Source organism: Oryzias melastigma, linkage group LG8 (genome assembly GCF_002922805.2).
Source record: "Oryzias melastigma strain HK-1 linkage group LG8, ASM292280v2, whole genome shotgun sequence".
Lineage (NCBI taxonomy): Eukaryota > Metazoa > Chordata > Actinopteri > Beloniformes > Adrianichthyidae > Oryzias > Oryzias melastigma.
Genome location: NC_050519.1, coordinates 1,933,770 through 1,953,105, shown reverse-complemented (window position 1 = coordinate 1,953,105; position 19,336 = coordinate 1,933,770). Strand labels below are relative to the sequence as shown.

Sequence of the window (19,336 nt, the reverse complement as noted above, 5' to 3'; positions counted from 1 at the left end):
TCATGCAGTTGGACAAAAGCTGCACCACAAAGAGAATAAATGATAAATGTTTGCTTTTGTCAGATGATTCTCTTAAGAACTCTATTCTCTTTTCACTTTTTTCCCTCCAACAGTTCTTTTTTCTAAAATTTCCTGAAGAGTTCAAACATTCTCTCGTTTTCTTCACCTCCGAAAGCGATGTTGCCCCAGCCGGTGACCCAGCAGTCCACGCCGTCGTAGAAGGTGCTGCCGGAGGCGGCGAGGCAGACGGGGGCGATGTAGGCGGTGAATGCGACCGGGGAGGAGAGCTTCAGCAGGGCGATGTCGTTTTCATTCGTTTGGCCTTTGTAGTCCGGGTGAGTGATGACCTCGGCTACTGTTCGATTGACCTCATTAGGGTTGGCCTTCTGCTGACTGTGGCGGCCCAGGTATGCGGTCAGGCCGGCCGGGTTAGCGCTGAGGTCAGCGGGAGTCAGGAGGAGGAAAAGTTCAGGTCAGAAGACCATTAAAGAACATTTGACTGACGCCTTCGGTCCTCACCCCGGGACGCAGTGAGCGGCGGTCAGCACCCACTGGTGGTTGATGAGGGAGCCTCCACAGTACGAGGAGGGGCGGTGCAGGCTGACCTGCCAGGGCCAGCTGCCTGGAGGAGCCTCGTCTCCACCAACGATCCTGGTACTGAGCTGTGGCTGACCGCAGTCTGAGGAGACGGAGGAAGAGACCGTCTAGTCTGAATCCTTCCACGATTTTATAGAGATGTCCGGATCTACAATTCCTAAATCGAGTCTGCAAGAAATTCCCCTGAAGTTTCTAGGAGAAACCAGTGTGCATCGATGCTCATTAAACTGGGGAATATAGACCACAATGCATTGCGTTTGAACAATTTTTGTGATTCATTTTTTAGTAACCATTCACGTTTTTAATCATCAGAACACAGCAGATCCATAAATAGTCGTCATAACATGTGAATATTTAACAGGTTTTTACTGGACGTCATCATATTTACTGTTAAAAAAGAAAGTGAGCATGTTGTCCAAATTGCTTTTAAAATCTTTTAAAAGTTAGTGATTAAGGTCGGGAATTTGGACATAGCCTACAATTCCAAAATCCAGTTCCCTGGAGAATTCTCTGCATATAAAACATTGAGCATCAATGCTCACTAGATTAGCGGATACAGACCACAATGCATTGTGTTAAATTAATTATTTGTGAAAAAATGTATTTTCGTTATTTTTTTTTTTTCAAACCATCTAAACTGTAATCATCAGAACACAATGAATTCATAGTCTTTGTAAGATCTTCGGATTCAGGAATAAAGGTGTGTAATTCAGACACCATGCTCACTACTTTACTTTGGTTTTTCTAAACGCCGGATAACGACGGCACCGATATCATGGAGTGAGAAATGAATCAATTTGAACATTTCTATTTGTCTATTTATGACTCAACATTGTTCTGATGGTGAAAATGTGGACAGTTTATTGAAAAAAATACATAAAAAATGTTTTTTTGTAAAAACTGTTCAACTGCAATGCATTGTGGTCTATATTTGCTAGTGTAGTGAACCTCGATGCACGCTAGTTTTTTGCAAAGACTTCTGGGAAATTTCTAGTGCACTCGATTTTGGAATTAGTAGATTCGGACGGCTATAGAAAATAGTGAACGCGCTATATAGTGATGGAATTTGGACGTGGTTTTGGATTTGGGGACCCCTGATATAGACCACAATGCATTGCACTAAAACAATATTAGATGCAGATTTTTTTAAATAACCATCCATATTGTAATCACCGGAACCAAAGGAATTCTTAAATAGTCTTTGTAAAACCTTCAGATTTATTAGGATTTTATTTTGGGAAGTTGGTGGTTTTTTTTTTTAGGGAGTTTGATGGAGGGAATTAGGATAAAGTCAATCTGCGGATCCATAACAGGAAGTGAAACACCGCTTAATGAGATAAAAGCTTAAATGACTAAATCTTTAATTGTTAAAAAAAAAAAAATTAAGTTTTAAGGTTTTGATTCGTTTGTTTCAGTGTTGTTTTTATTTTTTATTTAACCTCCATTTAACTAAATAACCCATTAAGAACATGTTCTTATTTACAATAAAGACCTGGGAAAAGGAGAAATACTAAGAGATAGATAAAAGCACATCAGAATATGTACAACAAGTTACATCAAGAAAACTATTCAGTACATTTTTAGTGCAGGGTTCAGTCTTTATATGAAAGGGTTTTTAAAAAACTCAACTGTGAGTTAAAACATCGATTATCATCATCACTTTTTAAGATAGGAGAAAAAGCAAGAAAATCTGCGAGTTAAAAGAAAACTGTTAAATCCAAACTTGATAAGTGTGTTTAAAAATTCAAACAGAAGAGAAAGTCAGTAGAAAAAAATGCAAAAATATTGAGTTGAAAACAAATTTAGTCTCAAATCTTTAGGTCGAAACACAAAACGACACGTCTAGACTGTCTTCATCCTTTGCAAAGAAATATTAATCTGTGAAACATTTACTTACCAGGTTTTTCTGACTTAGATTCTGTAAACAAAAAGCAGACGTTAAATATTTTGAGCTTCAATATTACAAATGAATTTCTGCTTAATGAAACATGAGGTCAGCATCACCGAGACAAGAACTGCAAGACTTTAAACAAAAACGATTATTAAACATTAGCTGTTAGAGCTGAGAATCCAAGACAATCTTCATTTAATTTCTAATGTATGTATCCAGCAGACGGATCTGGTTCTGATCCAGCAGACGGATCTGGTTCTGATCCAGCTTACCTTTAGCCAGCAGGGTCAGAGCCGTGGCCACATAGATCACTTTAAAAGCCATGTCGAGAAGTTCTGGTTTGCCGTTTTTCCCCCTCCATAAATAACGTTTGACCTTCCTCTGTCACCCAAACACGCCTCCTCAGCGTCTAGCCGTCACCTGATGGACAGGCCCGATACCTGTCCCCGCACCGAAACGATCCGCTACCACCGAGCTGAGCTGCACTCTGAACTTTGGCGGAAAATTTCCCCTCATGTTTCTGTGGTTTTCCAGCTGATTCACCAAATACACGTTTCCTCTTCAGGCAAAAGTATTTCAAATTCTGCTGTGACAAAAAAGAACTGAGAATCTGAAGCTGAAGGACGCTGAAACACAACCTCCGGCCTGGAAGCTTGAGTTGGGCCGGTCTGGGTCAGGGGTCTGCAACCTTTAACGCTGCCAGAGCCCTTTGGTCCAGATTCTCTCAGAACAAAACGCAGCAAAGTCCAACTTTAACCTTCTACGAAAGTAAGGATTTTGTGACCATTTGCTTGTAGGAAGTAGCTTTAACATTTAAAATCATAAAAGTTGTGACTTATTTTGTTTTTTAAGGCAGCACATGCAAGTTCCTTTCAAAATAAAATACATCCTGTGTGAAAATAGATCCAAATTTACTGGAATTTAAAATGCAAGAACGTCAAACACGATGTTTTCATCAGCATGACTTTCAGATTCATGTATTTTTTTTTTTACTAATAAAAAGGTGCAGAATCCTTTTTCTTATCTATACATGTGAATGCAATTCTATGCTTTGGAATTTAGAATCAGAACAGCAACTAGACATTGTTATGCAGCATAATATAATTAAAATACACATCCATCAGATAACACACAGTAACACACATTAAAAGTAAACAATTAAAATATAACAACATGATGAAAAAAATAAAAATGTATATATAAAATATATATTAAATATCTAAACATTAGTGGTGTACCGTCAGGACCTGCAAAACTTTCAATGAAGGCCTAAAATGATCTGAAAAGAAGTGTATGAATCACAGAGAATTTTTTAAAATGTATTTTTGTCAAAAATATATTTTATATCATTAGAACTGTTCTGTCCACTTCGCCCTGGTTGTACTGTTTATTTTCACATGTAAGTTTCTAACCAATCAGATTTGAGCTCTCACTTGTTGCTAGGTTCATGAAAGTCTGCCTTCCGCTCATACAGTCAGTGCTTCCGCCTTCACTTCAGGCGTCTGCATAAAAAAAAAGCATTGCTGATTAAACAGGTTTACGTTGATTCAACCAATCAGAATTTGAGTTAGAGTCTCTGTAGCTTCAGGAGGGCGTACAATGACGTATTCGCCTCTGATTGGATGGTCAAAGCTCACGCTACCAAAAGCTAACTTCTTCTATACTTTAAGTGCAATGAATTCAGTGTATATAAAACATAAAATAGTTCATATTAATGAGGATGTTTTTGGCAGAAGAAAACTGAAGGCTCAGCTCTGAAATGCACGCCACACCTTGACATAAATAACAAAATTTACAAAAGATTTACACCATAGAAACCTTTCAATTAATGCAACAAACGATGGTTAGTTATGAGATTTAAAGCCATTTGGTGAGGAGGTGTTCTAAAGTTCTGAGGAGTTCCTGTCGTCCTCTGCGTGGAGATCTGGACGTCTCTTTTCATGCGCCGCTCCTGATTTGGATCTCTGCTGGGTTGTTGAGTTTAAACCGAATCTGGTTGGTGCTGCTGGAAGGAGACATTCCTGCAGGAACGCGTCACCTTAATGCAGAATGCTGCAGAATTGGCTCTGAATCAGGTATGTGTGGTTCAGCATTAATGGAGGGCGGACAGACGTGCAGGTATGCAGCAGTGATAACCATCAGGTGTTTAAAGCAAAACAAACAAACTGGATCTTTCTCATCTAATGGTTTATTTAACCTTTATTTAACCTTTATTCATCTACGCAGGTCTGCAACCTTTACAGAGCCATTTGAGTCAGTTTCTTATAACCAAAACCCACGAGAGTTGCTAAATTTACCACTTTACTGATTAGAAAAACATAATTTTAAATTTTTCTGGCCATTGAGACAATTATTTATAAAATGTGTATTTTAAATATTCACAATAATTGAATTAGAACAGCATTTTATTTTTAGACTTAAAACATTTTTTCGTTATTTTTACTTTAGTACTTAAAGTGCATACAAGTTCCTTTCAAAATAAAAGCCTCCTGTGCCAAAAAACTCAGTTATCTAATATTTTATCAAAATATTTGCATATTTATTTATTGCCAAAGAGCCAAAATGGACCACTGATTGAGGAAAACTATTTTTTATTCAATTATTAAAAAAAAACTTTATTTTAATAAAAAAATGAAAAATTTCAGCCGTTTTATTATATACATTTATTTGCATTTCATCCTGTTTTTGCAGGTTTTAGCTGTAAATATAAATAAATAAACTCAAAATCACTGAAACAGTGGGCCCTCAATCTATACTGTATAAACGTTTAATTTTTTTTTCTGAATTCTGGAAATTAAAACAGTTTCTCGTCATATTTTACAGTATTTCTTTGGAAAGGATCTGAACTGTTTATTTATTTTTTTTGCATTGTTGTATAATTTATGTCTAACATGTTTGAGTACATTAATTTCTTTGGAGCAGCTCAAGCATTTACAGATGCATTTTTACAAGAAAATATGAACCTTTATAAACACAAACAGATCATAAACATATAAATTCAAATGGCTCCAACTGCTGTGTGATTAGGAAGCATTTTTCATAGAAAATAAGAGTAAAAAAACAAACTCTCACCAACCTGTTCCCGCCGTCTTTGATTTGACTGCACACCTGAACGGAAAAAGGTCATTCGCGGCCACGCGCGTGATTAGTTCACAGTGATCTCGCTTCATTTCCGGTTTGCGAGGTGCGTTTAAAGACAACCTGTAAAATAGACGATTTTAATTTTCCTTTTTATATGTAAATTTTTAAATAGTTCAAAAATAAAATGGCAAATCAGAGAGAAAAGTCTGAAGAATGAATTATACCAGAACATGTTTTTGTTAATTACATTTTTAGAAAAAAAAGTTATATCTGGTGTTCACCAGTTACTAACCAGAATGTTGAGTTCTGTAATTTATTCAATTACATTTTTTAGTTTTCATCAAACTAATATTGTAAGTTGATGGTTTACTCCATTGAAAATTTTAATTTGATGAAACTAATATTTTTAAATGTAACAAAGTAAATAGCTTTAATAAATTGATCCAACGTTTCAGGTTTTAGTGGACATTTAAGCACAGCAGACAGTTAACAGCCATTGCACTGATAGTAAATTTTGATTCTAATTTGACTCAAATTTTGACTCTAAGAACGGCTTCCATAAACATTAGTGAAGATATTTTAAAATCATCATGCACAAGTTTAACAGGATTATTATTTTTTAATTACTGAGCAGTTTTTGTTCAAAAATGTGCACTGCTTTTGCAGCTTGCAATTGGTAAACAACAAAACATATTTTTATACAAGAAAATACATTTAAAACATCACACAGAAATTTACATAGCAGCCTTTTTCATAATTAAACATTTCTTCGACATTGTTGCTCAAAGCTCCAAAATCCACAGAACATCCATTAATTCTGATTCATCAAAAGGGAAATCTTTTTTATCAAACTGATTTTCTAAAAACAAAGAAAATCGAGTAGATTTGAACAATTTACTTTAGAGTTTCTCACATAAACAAGAGAAATATAGCTTCAAATCACAGTTGATCAGAAATACGTATAATTAATTATCAGGAGCTACTCCATGCTATTGCACAAAGTCATAGACGTTTGCATTTGTAATAAATCAAAGTGATTTCACATTATTGACCTCCACGAGTCTTTCTCAGAGAAGGAGGCTGAAGGCGAGGAAGCAGAGATGGAAGCTCAACATCCAGCTATTCTGAGCGGCTCCGCTGCTGCTGGAGGCCGGAGAGTAGAAAGGTCCCACCGTCTGAACCAGGAAGTCCCGAAAATGACTCAGTTTGACAAAAACCATGGGAGAATCAGCCCGTCTTTTCCTGGACGAGCTGTTTTCCAAAGGCAGGACGGCAGCCTGGAACCAGGATCCGCCCTGCTCACACATGAGAGGCCCTCCAGAGTCACCCTGAGAAAACAAGAAGCAGCTCTCAGTTGTTCCACTTTCATGCACCAGAATCATCTCTGCTGTAAAGACACCAAAGGTGAGGAGCATTTTTCGATACTCTGTCAGTATATTTTAATGGAAGATTGGGGGCTTGTCTGAAAAAGAAACAGATGATGGAAAAATTCATCCGTAACGTGATATTAAAGACACTTTTTTCATGGAGCAAATTATTAAAAATAAAGAAAACTTGAAATTCCCTGAAGAAAAGTTCAATTTCTTCCATCTAACATTCCTTTACATGTTACTGGAATAAAAATCAGCACAAAGAAACAAACAAACAAATATACATTCCCCTTTAAACACCCACTCCAATGAACAGTTTTTTTTTTTGTATTTTAAAATGTTCTTGTAGGTTTTTACTCATGATGGAAAATATATATATTAAAGATTTTAAGATTAAAAATTTTATTTCTGAGTTTTTCTTTATTCAAATGGGAGGAGTAGAAAAAATTCCTGATTGAAAAGCTCTTTTTAGTGATGCAGCAACTGAAATGGGCGGGGCCACAAGCTCCAATAAATCCATTTACAGACAGGTAGATCCATGAACGTCTTTGTTTTCCTCGTCTGACCTGGAATCTGGCACCGCTAATGTTAGGGTGGAGTTGTGAGGGGCTGTATGCTAGTGGGAAAGAGTTTAAGTAAAGGGATGATGGGATATTAGTGGAGGCTTACTTCTGCCCATAATTCCGATGTGATTTTTTTTAATGAACTCTTGCTGCTCTGCAGAAACTGTGTCCTAGAAAATGACACAGGCTTTTTTATTATCTTAATATTAGCATAAATATCCTTCAAAGATGACGGAGAACACTGACGGTAGATCAAACGAGGACCGGAGTGAGACTTTAAAGTTTCCATCCAACCATCCTTAGAACCCTGTGGATCCATTTTGGGGTCCCAAGGCTGCAGTGGTCAACCCAGCTACTGTCGGGTCAAGGCAGGCTTCACCCTGAGCAAGTGGCAGTCTATAGTAGGGCCACATGCACTCACATGCACACCGAAGGGCAGTTTAGAGAAAACAATAAACCCATAAAGCAGGGAATTGAACCAGATTGCTAACCACTGCCCCACCCTGCAGACCACAGGCTCCACCTCTTTGATAAACACTCCAGCAATGCTTTATTCCAAACTTAATCTTCCAACAAATATTGGGTAAGCGACTCCATAAAAGGAAAAACAATCTTTAAAAACACCATAACTGCCAGACATTTACCTGCTGCAGAGAGAAGACACTCGTACAAATACTGTTGGTGGACGACGCTCCTCCACAGGTCAACACTGAGGTTTGGAACTTCTGCATAACCTGCTCACCTACAACAAGGGAAAGAAGAAAATGTATGTGAACAAAAACCTCAGTGCATATCGGTCATTGCATTTCTGAAGGATTTGTTTTCCTAAACTCACTTCCTCCCCGACCAGAACTCCAGCCCGCTGCCCAGCACGTGGCTCCTTCAGGGAAGGTTCTGCCGCCGTCCAGACAGATGGGCTGGATATAATCCGACAGGGAGGGCTGGTTTGACAGTTGCATCACTCCGATGTTGAAGCCCGTCAGGTTGCTGAGGATGATGCTCGTCACTTTCAGCGACACCTCAAAGGGGTTTGATCCGTCCTGCTTCAGACGACCCAACACGACCGTCCACTACGCCACAGCAGAACTGTGGGAGACGAGACGGGTTCAAGTAGAAAATCGTCATGGTTCTTAATCTTTAAACTTACAGTTTTTCTAAACTTTCAAAACATAAAGATGAAGCTTCAGATTAAGAGTATTAGTGGGATGGCTCGTAGAAATGGTGCCAGTTGCCATGTCCTCCTCCGACCACCAGAGGGAGCCCTCCCCTGAGTACTAACCATCTTCAGCACCTTCCTCACTGCAACTCCCATCAGCCACTGCTTCAGTCTTCTCTATGCATAACTGATCATCAGCATCCTCATCAGAACCACCAGCATTTATACCCACTCCAACCTCAACTTCAGCGCGAAGTCTTGATTGTGTTAACCTGTCAGTCTGAGCAGTTTCTCCTTGTTTATTCTTCGTGTTTTTGACCCACGCCTGTTTACTCGCTTCTCTGCCTCGCCTCTGTGTTTTGGACAACTGCCTGCCTTTTGACACGTTTATGTCTTGCCCTTGCTCCATTCGATTAAACCGTTTGCACATGGATCCTAACATCGCAGCCTTTTCGTCACACTCCTACTGTAGGGGCATTTGGAGCATTAGTGGTGTCTGAAATTGTTTGTTTTTTTTTTAAGGGAAGGGGATAGGGACTTGAGGCGGTTTATCCCTCCTCTGGTAGGATACACAGCTGGATGTGGATGTGCTCTGATGCACTAAAATTTATATTTAAATGTAAGTAATGTTTTTTTGTTTTTGTTTGACTTTTGTTGTTAAGTATTTTCCAAGCGCTGGCAACTACGCACTAACGTAGCTAACCAACAACTATTGATGACGTTGTAATGTCTGAATTTGAAGACACTATTTTTCATATCTCTCCATTCGGAGAGATAAATGTCGGGAGAAGCTGTAGGGGTAGAATCGGAATTCGTTTTTGTCTTTGGTGTCATAGAATTCCAGCTGGACACAAACAGTAACTATTCATTCCTCCTTGATGATCAAATGGTTTCAAACGGTTGGCATGTCCTCGAATTACAAAGGACACCAACCATCCGTCACGGCGAAATCCGACTCCCTGATTGGTTAAAGTATAACTGGTTGAACTGCCAACAAGCGTTCAATGGCTGTGGGGTTTTGTAAGTATAACCTGAAAAATCTGACTTGTGTTTTCTAAATTATCTTATCAAATCCGTCAGACTAAACTGACAAGCTGACAAGGGTTTGTCATGACTGTAAAGAGCTTTGGGCCGTCTGAGAAGGTAGCTACACAAGTATTCGCTATTTTAGCTAGAACTCACCCTGAGAAGCAGTTAGCGTTGCTCATCACGTAGTCTAAAGACACCAGCGTTCCTCCGCACACGTGCTGTCCGTTCTTCTGCAGACTCGCCATCCACGGCCACTGACCTGCAGTCGCCACTGAACTTCCATCCAAAACACCTGAGTTCAGTCTGGCACGTCCACAAACCACAGCTGCAAAATCAAAGAAAACGATCTTGGTGAATACGTGAAAACTACCTGCAACTCTCATAAACAAACAAGGGGAATTCATGTTGGAAATCTTAAAAAAACAAGAAGATAATCTTAAATACTGCTTTGTTGAATGTTTAACCTTTAGGTGTAGTGGTTTGAGAAGTAGGTGAGGTAGTTGTAGCTGTGGTTGTTGTAGCTGTGGTTGTTGTAGCTTTAGTTGTTCCTGCGAGAACGACTGCCGGAACTCCCGAACACGACACACTGAGGTCACTGTCTGTTCCGGTGGAGGTGAAGGCGATAAACCCCGGCTGATTACTGGTGATTTGAGTGTTGATCCAGGTCTGATACTGGGACACTCTTGTGTAGACTCCTGGGTAATTAGGTTGAGCACAACCTTCTCCAAAACTCACGATCCCTGCCTGGATCCAGCGGTCGTTCTGCTTAATCACCAGCGGACCTCCTGAGTCTCCCTTCAAGATCAAAAACTTTTTAATTTAAGGAAGAAACTAAGAGAAACCTTTGGAATACAAAAGAGGACGATGTTTACCTGACAAGAGTCTTTGCCTCCTTCTGGTAACCCGGCACACACCATGTTATCGGTGATGGTGCTGGCTCCATAGTTGCACTTACACTGTCTGTTTCCCACAATCGGTACTTGTACTTCTTGGAGGGTTTGTGGGGCAGGGAGGACTAAGGGAAGAAATTTAATCTATTTAACGCATTAAAGACATAATATTTGAAATTACTTAAAAGACTAACACTGTAGTGCACTAAAATGTTGTATATATATAGCAGAAATGTGGGGATTTTCATGTGGTATTTGCCTTTGAACCTTATGTGATCACCGATGACCTCGCTTGTTTGACTTCTCAACCTTTTGGCTTCTCCCTTCAATCTGGACACAGATTTTTCCAGGAGCCATACCACAGTGAGGCTCTCCCAAAAGATAGCAGACCTTTGCTCCTCTGATGCCTTGTTTCCACTGAGCAGTCCAGACCGGACTGGAGCAGGGTGGAGAGTTTCCATTACACAATGGAGCCGTTTAGCAGGTGCTATTTCTGGTCCTCCGTTGGTCTTAGGTCCATAGAAAAATGGAATGGACCCGTTAGGACAGAGCTATTGTCGTCGCATGATGAAATCCATTGATCGAAGGTTTTACGACAACACCAAGTGTCTGACCAGCCCTTTTACCGACTCAAGAACCAAACAAAATTTTGTCCTGTTTTCCTCCGCAATCTTCTTACAAAGATTGATAAATTCTTTACATATAATATTCCCCCTTATTCACAGGGGGTTGGGGACCTGTGAGATGCCTAATCCATAAATGAAGAGATGATCTAACACTCAATGGAAAGGCTCTCTTGAAGTGCCCGGACCATTCTAAACCAGCCACGGAAGGAGTGGTCTGGTTCATACTGGTCAGTGGAAACGAAGCGTAACTGCCACCAGGTCCAGAGAGGGTCAGGATTAGATAACCTCCTTTCCTTTCCAAGGAACCTCTAAGAATATCTGAGCATAAGACCTAAAGATTTCTTGAAGGGTTCTTGGGTGTTTAGGATCCTTCTTTCCAAGAAGAGAAAAGGAGAGGCAACTGTCCAAGCAAATATCCCAGTAAGATTTGCCAGGACAAACTTGTTTTAATGATGTGAATGTTCCTCCATCTCTGTCTTAACCTTCTGGTTGCTCAGCTGTTTCCCTAAATTCTTCTGCTGACTCTTCTTTTAGAAGATTGTTGTGGCGATATAAATAACTGGATTGGAGTTTTCCCCTACTCCAGTCTATTCTCCTCTCCTCGCCGTCTTTACAAAGTTTGAAGCATGGCAGTTATTCACTTAATATTTGTGATTTTGAGGAAGTGTCTCCATCAAAAATACAGCGGCTGCTTTAATTCTCTGACGTTTAACTCACCTCCACTTCCAGTGTTGCCCCAGCCGGTGACCCAGGTGTTGGTGCCGCTGTAGAAGGAGCTGCTGGCTGCTGCCACGCACACAGGAGCGATGTAGTTGTTGAAACTGACCGGTGAGGACAGCATTAGGAGGGCGATGTCATTTTGAAATGTGGTTGAGCTGTAGTCCGGATGTCGGATTATCTCTGTTATTGATCGAGAGACCGTATTTGGGTTTGATCCTTGGAGACTCTGCAGACCCAGACGTACCGTCACGCCGGACGGGTTGGTGCTGAGATAACCAGAAGAGACACATTTTTCTTTTTTTTTTTAATTAACATTTTGTTTATGACAATTTTTATCTGTCTGGAGGAGACCAGCTGCAGAGATGTCATAATCAATCAGCTTTACCATCGTTGCTCACCTAGAAAAACAGTGCGCGGCCGTCAGCACCCACTGGTTGTTGATGAGCGATCCTCCGCAGAAGTGTCCAGGTCTCTGCAGACTGACCTGCCAGGGCCAGGACCCTGCAGGAGCATCCTGTCCTCCAACAATCCTGGAGTTCAGAGCTGGTTGACCACAATCTGAGGAGTCACAAAGATCAAGTCAACTCCACATGTATCCTAACATGGCCACGTAAACATGCTTCTTAAATCAGTTTAGCTGCTATAATGTCATAAACTTAATCTGCAAAAAGAAAAGTTAGAAATTTATGAGGAATATTCTGGGATGTGTTTTTTGGCTGAAGCTGCACATGAATGGTAGAAAACTACATTCATGTTGACCTGAATCTGATCCTGGTTTTAGAGTTTAGGTGTGTTTCTTTCTTTCATGGGAATTTTATCTATTTTGCTGGTTTGCAAGTTTTCCGTTTTATCTATACTTGCTCAAATATTTGATTTTATAGGAAATTTGTTAAACTTTGTTATGTAAGCCACCATTTGTTTCTAAATTTGCTCTATTTCCTTTTTTATCCAATTTAAGCGACTCAAGTTTTTAAAGCTCTCAACATGTAGATTTTAACTTTTATAATCCATTATTTTCTTTGTTTAATCCAAAAAAATAGTTGTCACAATTTAGCTATTAATAAAATACAGACAATCTGTCTTTACTGATCTGGACCCAGTTGGATTATAAATAATCTGGAATGTTTGGAATGACTGAGATTATAACTAAAGTAATCCATTAAGATTAATTTGATGTTTTTTGTGTTGTGCTTTGAGATGACCTTAAGCTTCAGTCATATAACAGTATTATAGTTAGAAAGAAGATGATAAAAGTTTGGTTAAATATAAATATTCACTCATGACTATTGTAAAACACGGAGACGGTGGGTTCATGGTTGGGGCTTGTGTCTTGTTTTATGTGATGTGTTTTAAAACAAACTTTGTATAGAATTTGTGTTTTATAAAAAAGCCGAAGTGAATTATCTAAAATGTTTTAAGGTGAACTTTACAAATTCAGAAAATATATATGTATACAAAGTCAATCAACAAACTGGCCTCAAATTTAAGAAATAAACTATTTCAGAATTTACATCAATATTTAATTCTGTGCTAAAAATTTGTAATTTTCTCATTAAAACATAATCCAAATCAATTTATGTGGAAACATTTAGCATTTAAGCTCATGAATTGTGACTTACCTGATAGTTGAGATGTAACATCTGAAAATAGAAGAAAACGAGAAGGTCAAACCGCCTCTTTTTGTTCTGAGAGGTCGTTTCCTTCTGCAGAAGCAGGAGTTGTTCATTACTACGTTTTGGTCTAAAAACAACAAGAACTGGGAGACTCTTGATGACAGACTCTTTTTGGAGCGTACAATACTGTTGGTTTGCTCTTTTTAGGGTGTTCCAATTTGTTCTTTTTATAGCATACCATCCTGTTCTTTTTAAGGGGTACCATCTTGTTCTTCTTGGTTCATACCATGCTGTTCTTTTTGGGGTGTTCCATAATTTTTTTGGGCGTACCATCCTGTTTTTATTGGGGCGTACCGTCCTGTTTTGATTGGGGCGTACCATCCTGTTCCTACCGGGGCATACCATATTTCTTGTACCGATCATAGTTTAGCTCTGTGACAAGAACACCTGCAGCAAACTGGTTTTACTGCTTTGTCTTAGAAGATCAAAGAAACTGTCATTTTTCTTGACATGACTCAATCTTTAGTTTCTTTTTCTTTATGCAAACTTCTTAAAAGTCTTAAAAACACAATTTCCCTTGGTAATGTTTTAATTTATGTCTCCTACAGCTGACTGTTTAAATATATAGACATTCACTGAATAGATCCCTGGATTCAGTTTGTGTGTGAAGTCTCGTGTTGATCAGCTTTACTCTCCTCACTTATCCCGGTATTCCCTCCAGAGCGGGACCTCTGGAACATGAAGGATGCTCTCATCATCATCATCATCATCATCACTCTGCTGTTCTGAGGTCTTAAACTAACTACATTTACACACTTCCCATCTGAACAACAACAAACAATCTCTACATTTTCTTGATGTATTTAGGACAAAGTCGGGACATTGGGGATTCAGTTGTTGGTTCCGGTTCCAGGTCCAACACAACAGCTGTTAGTCCTACTCTTGCTAAGTCCTCTGTAAAATATCTGTTAAACTATTGGTGATCTAGATTTTGACCCGTAGTTGTCAAAGTGGAAGTTAAAAAAATCAGACGCCGACTTCACCCTCAGCCGACGTCTAAGTTGCAACGAATAATTCCTAAAAAGTCACTAAAACTGATATTTTCTGAATATAATAATAAACTGTTTGAGCAACTTTATTAGCAGCTTCCTTGTAACATTAGACAACATTATGACACTTGACGTGCGTCAAAACAAGTCAGATGTGGTGGAGAGAATCTGGCAATTTTCCAAAATAAAACTTCCATCAGAATCAGATTAAAATAGAAAAATGTTCAATGTGTTTTTTTAATTATCTGCAACCCGGTACCAGCTGTTCCATGGACCGGTACCAGCTGTTCCATGGACCGGTACCAGTCCAGGGGTTGGGGCCACTGCGTATAAAGACTGTCTGCTACCACTGGACCCCCTCCTTATAGATGCAAGTTATACAACTTAATATGTTTGACATTGAAGGCACTTTGAAAAAAAAAAAAACACAATTATTTCTTCTTTTTAAGTTACTGTAATATTTCATTGAAATCCTACCTTTCACTTTTTCAAATTTGGCATTTTTAAACCATAAATCAAGTGGAATTTAATGCCAAAATCATAAATATATAGATATTGTTTATTTTATTTAAAAATATATGACAAAAACCTCTAAAAGCACAAAATAGAGCGTGTGTATGATTATAGATGGAAATACTCAAGATGATTTAAAGCTTAAAGTGACATGAGCTGATCAGGAAAACTGTCATCTGAAAATAATTATCATCCACATCCCATCCTGCTTGGTGTTGCTGGAGCCTATCCTAGCCTCTCAACACAATTTTTAAATAAGTTGTTTTAGTTGCTCATTTAAGATTAAATTGATCCATTCTGGTAATAACTGTATTTTCCTACATCCCAGGAGAAATTAATATTTTTTTCTCATATCACTATCGTCATATATTTTTTCATCAGGTTTTCCTTCATGATTTAAAAGCTCAAACTCGTGAGAAGCTTCTTACCTTGCATAAAGAAGATCAACACAGCTGCAACGCGGCTCAGCGTGAAAGCCATCATTTAAAGTTCTTGTTACCGGGTCTGATCGGAGCTTTTATTGTCAGCTGTTTGAACCTCCCTCCTCCTCCTCCTCCTCTCTGAAAGTCACCTGGTCCGACAGGTTCAACTCCTCAACTCTTCCTGATTACAACGAATTAACTGGAAGTTGCAGCTCAGACTCACAGTTAGACTCACAGTATCCACCATTCATTTTATGAGGCTTGTTTTTCTCTGAGATTGTCGTCATCGGCTGCTATTTGGAGTAGATTTACCTTAGTATAAATGTTTTATCTAATAAATTTGCAAATCTGGTTTGTGTTTTTTCTTTAGCATTAAATTTTCATAGACATTGCTTTTAAATAAAGTTCTATTTTTAACAAAGATTTGCAGGAAGTTTCTTTTGTAAAATGAACAGATTACTATTTAATATATTAAAAACTGGTTGTTCTAATGTAACTACTTTATTTTTCAGACACATGAACATATGAAAACTCAGGTGAAATTTACCTGCAGAAAAACCTTCAGACTGAACTAAATCTACAGTAAAATGTTGCATCTTGAACTAAAAAAGTCCAAACTATCATTTTTTAACAAATAGGAGCAGCTCGAGAGGTTTTACTGTAGAAGACCATTTTATTGATACTTTTACTTTGTTTCTTTTTAAGCACAGAAGTTTATGAGTAAATAATAAATTCACAGTTCTGGTTTGTGGAGAACCCAAATGAGAGAACTTCAAACAGGAAAGAAAATATGAACAAAAAAAAAAAAATGAAGTAAAGCATGACAGAAGTCAAATATTACTGGAATGAAACATGAAATAAGGAAAGAGGCAGAATGTGGCGACGAGCACGGCAGCCTTAAAGCCTCGGGCTTCAACAAGTCTGACGACGACACGAACAGAACCTGAAATGAAGAACAATCTGTTCATTCAACCAAGTTCAACCGAGTCAAAAAATGCAGAGAGAGGACTCCTGACATGTGAATGAACTCCAACATATGGAGTGATTCTCAGCAAACATGTGAGTGAGGAGGAAACAAAAAGTGGCGTCATGGTTTCTCCTTCCATTGCTGCAGAGCGAAGCTATGACAGAACGCAGGAGTCAAAACGCACGGAACCGAGACAGATTCAAAATATACAACCTTTGATTACAAAAAAATCATGCAAAAAGACACAGTAAAACACCAGTTACATCACAGATCTGCAATAAACAGCAGAGAAAGAAGAAGCCCCTCCCTGCTTTCCAGTGTGAACACCAAGAGCTAAATTCCAGAATGTTCGTTTTGCGCTAATTAAACGCTAGTTAGTGATTGAATTTGACTTTATAAGGCCCATAATCATGTGATTGTTAAGTCTTTCAGAGTTGACTATATCCATATATATGATCATATATTACCTTTTGAACACAAAGGACAAATATTTTAATAAAACATGAGTTATTAATCTCTTTTCCTACCCAGAAGAAAAGCGACTCGATCTCTGAGGCTCCGCCTTTCGCTCCATGAGGGTGTTGCTCATTTCATGACGGCATCCAGACGGGCTGGCGGCGTGTCTGTGTTTCACCAACAAAAACAAACAACGTCCAAACGTTGGAAAGACAAATGTGCAAATTGTGCATATAAAAACAAAACGTTTAGCTGAGGGAAAAGTGTGTTAGCCTGGGGGAGGTGCCACAAACTCAGAAGGGGCTGTTCCTCACTTTGTGACATCACTTTCTTTGTGGATTGGGCGGGGCTGGTGCTCAGAGGGAGGGGTTTTAGAGGAATGCTCAGAGATGCACGATTGGAACTATTTATTTTTTGATTTAACCTTTACTTATCCAGGCAGGACAGAATAAGAACAGCATTCTGATTTTGAACTGTGGCCTGGGAAAAGGCAAGACCTGTTGAGAAAGGAAAAAAAGAAAGATAAACATATTTTAAAATATAAAATCCTAAAATGATTGCATTGAGTAACAACAGAATTTATCTTTAAAATGGCCATTAGAATGGTTTATAAGATGGTTAAGATGGACAAAACACCACATTGTGTTGTTTTGTGATGAATTAACATTATAACATACTTGATAGCTCAAAAAGAGGATTTTGCATTTTGCATTTTGCATGATATAGGCCCTTTAACTAAACAGAAACACAACGAGTATTAGAGAAAAATACACACACAAACGTGAACTACTGCTGCATTCTGCAGGATTTTCTAATATGACAAGAATGTAGCAGCAGTTACATTATGCACATGACAAACACGATATGAAGTCTGGGCTTCTATCATCTATAGACCTCTTTCTTAATGAATTTAATTTCATGAAGACACAGAAATGAAACATTTAATTCTTCAAAGTTTTTACCTCTTAAAGATCTGTAAATATTGATTTATTCTCTTTCGGTTTTGCTGTTTTCAAAAACACTTCTGTTAATAATGATTAAACAGGTTTTCTTGTAAACGTGCTGCAGAGTTTGGAAGTCGAGCATCAGAATGACGCCTTGTTTTGAGCAGACACGTTCCTCACGTGTGGTTTTGATGTGTCTCGCAGGTTTAAAGGAAATCAAACTGCATAAATCAAATTCATGAATCAGGATTCTTTTAAGGCTTTTCAATGTAGGAAATAAGGATTTATTGATGAAAGTTTCAACTTTATTCTATTGTTTGAAAAATAAATCAGTACTGAATAAAATCGACCAGATGAAGTATGTTAACTTTTGTCTAATTGTCTCAGTCTAAGTTGCAGTTTCACGTTTACTTTGTGATTTTTCTCACAGCTCTGAACGTGAACTCTGAAGACAGACGCGACGATCAGACACTTTTGCTGCAGGCCGTCAAATCCAGCACTGACAGGTGAACGTGAACAGGCAAAATGATTATTTTAAGCCTCAGTTCAACTGCCCCAGCGGGTAAATACGGCTCACGTGCACACCCTGTGTGTGCACTCGCTGATTGGATGATGATTGGACATGAAACGATATTGAATATCATTTAATCAGAGATTAACCATAGTACCTGCCTTTTCTGCTTCCTCATTGTGTTTTGTTTTTCTAACATTTTGTTACTTTTGTTTCCCAAAATGTTTTTTTTTTTGTTTTCTAAAAGGTAATAGTTTTTATTTTTTGTTGTGATGATGTGACATTTTTCAGCTCGTAAAAAACTCAATCTCAGTTTCACCTTCAGTCTCATTCAGGACATTACTGCTTGTATTTTTGTTATTTGTAAACTTTAAAGTTCTGGAAATACTGAGCAAAATATTCACAATTTGAAATGAATGAGAAATTCTTCAAATTCTTTAAAAACATACGGACTTCTGCATACCTTCTGCTAGAGACAAAACGATTGAGCAATGTCCATTGTATTTAGATTTTTAACATACCTTGTGGTTTTTATGCAAATAGAGTTACAGTTGTTGCAATTTTTGGGACATTTTTCAATTTTCAATGGAACTTAACGGACGGAATGTTCTGGATCGGATGTCACAGCTCAAGTGAAGACGCTGGATTTTTTTATTTTTAAGACAAACTGCCATTACTCGAACACTGTTTGTCCCAGAGTCAACAAAATTTATGAAAAATCTTTCTGGATTTGTAAAATGTGACCCAGAAGCCTGTGGGGCAAACACAGTCGCTCCTACAACCCCAGTCTGACTCAGAGTTCACTCAGTTCTGCTGTAGTTCTGCTTTACCCGCCTGTAGTAAATCTTCTCGCAAGCTTGTCTTTGCCATGTGTATGTGTGGTAAAAGGTAAATGTAGTATTCTTAGAAGGCCCAAAGCGCTTTACAGTCACACTCAC

General features: G+C 38.4%; 2 protein-coding genes across 4 annotated transcripts in view; both read right to left on the bottom strand.

Moving 5' to 3' along the window:
• Positions 1 to 5,707, bottom strand: part of LOC112146914 (polyserase-2) — a gene marked incomplete at its 3' end in the record, with an annotated part of 8,186 nt that extends 2,479 nt beyond the window's left edge. The window contains 4 exon segments of one of the 3 annotated variants that reach the window (XM_024272976.2): positions 167 to 435; positions 520 to 679; positions 2,495 to 2,515; positions 5,565 to 5,707. In XM_024272976.2, coding sequence (XP_024128744.1) covers positions 167 to 435; positions 520 to 679; positions 2,495 to 2,515; positions 5,565 to 5,658 — 544 coding nt within the window. 3 annotated transcript variants of the gene reach the window in all.
• Positions 5,708 to 6,201: 494 nt separating this feature from the next.
• LOC112146235 (serine protease 27) lies at positions 6,202 to 15,593 on the bottom strand. Its single transcript, XM_036213100.1, has 10 exons — positions 15,527 to 15,593; positions 13,543 to 13,563; positions 12,322 to 12,481; positions 11,921 to 12,189; positions 10,560 to 10,702; positions 10,152 to 10,482; positions 9,841 to 10,012; positions 8,338 to 8,588; positions 8,147 to 8,244; positions 6,202 to 6,897 (listed from the first exon to the last, which is right to left on the bottom strand). Exons 1-8 carry the CDS (start codon positions 15,579 to 15,581, stop codon positions 8,573 to 8,575), a joined length of 1,167 nt encoding a protein of 388 aa, XP_036068993.1. The 5' UTR covers positions 15,582 to 15,593; the 3' UTR covers positions 6,202 to 6,897; positions 8,147 to 8,244; positions 8,338 to 8,572.
• Positions 15,594 to 19,336: the final 3,743 nt, after the last annotated feature.

What these genes read in the sequence shown, in the direction of transcription:
- LOC112146235 (XM_036213100.1), bottom strand. Translation starts at nt 15,581, where the DNA reads ATGATGGCTTTCACGCTGAGCCGCGTTGCAGCTGTGTTGATCTTCTTT. An exon ending in GTTGATCTTCTTTATGCAAG is followed by an intron (nt 13,564 to 15,526) that starts GTAAGAAGCTTC and finishes TTCTATTTTCAG; the next exon opens with ATGTTACATCTCAACTATCA. An exon ending in TGTTACATCTCAACTATCAG is followed by an intron (nt 12,482 to 13,542) that starts GTAAGTCACAAT and finishes GTGACTCCTCAG; the next exon opens with ATTGTGGTCAACCAGCTCTG.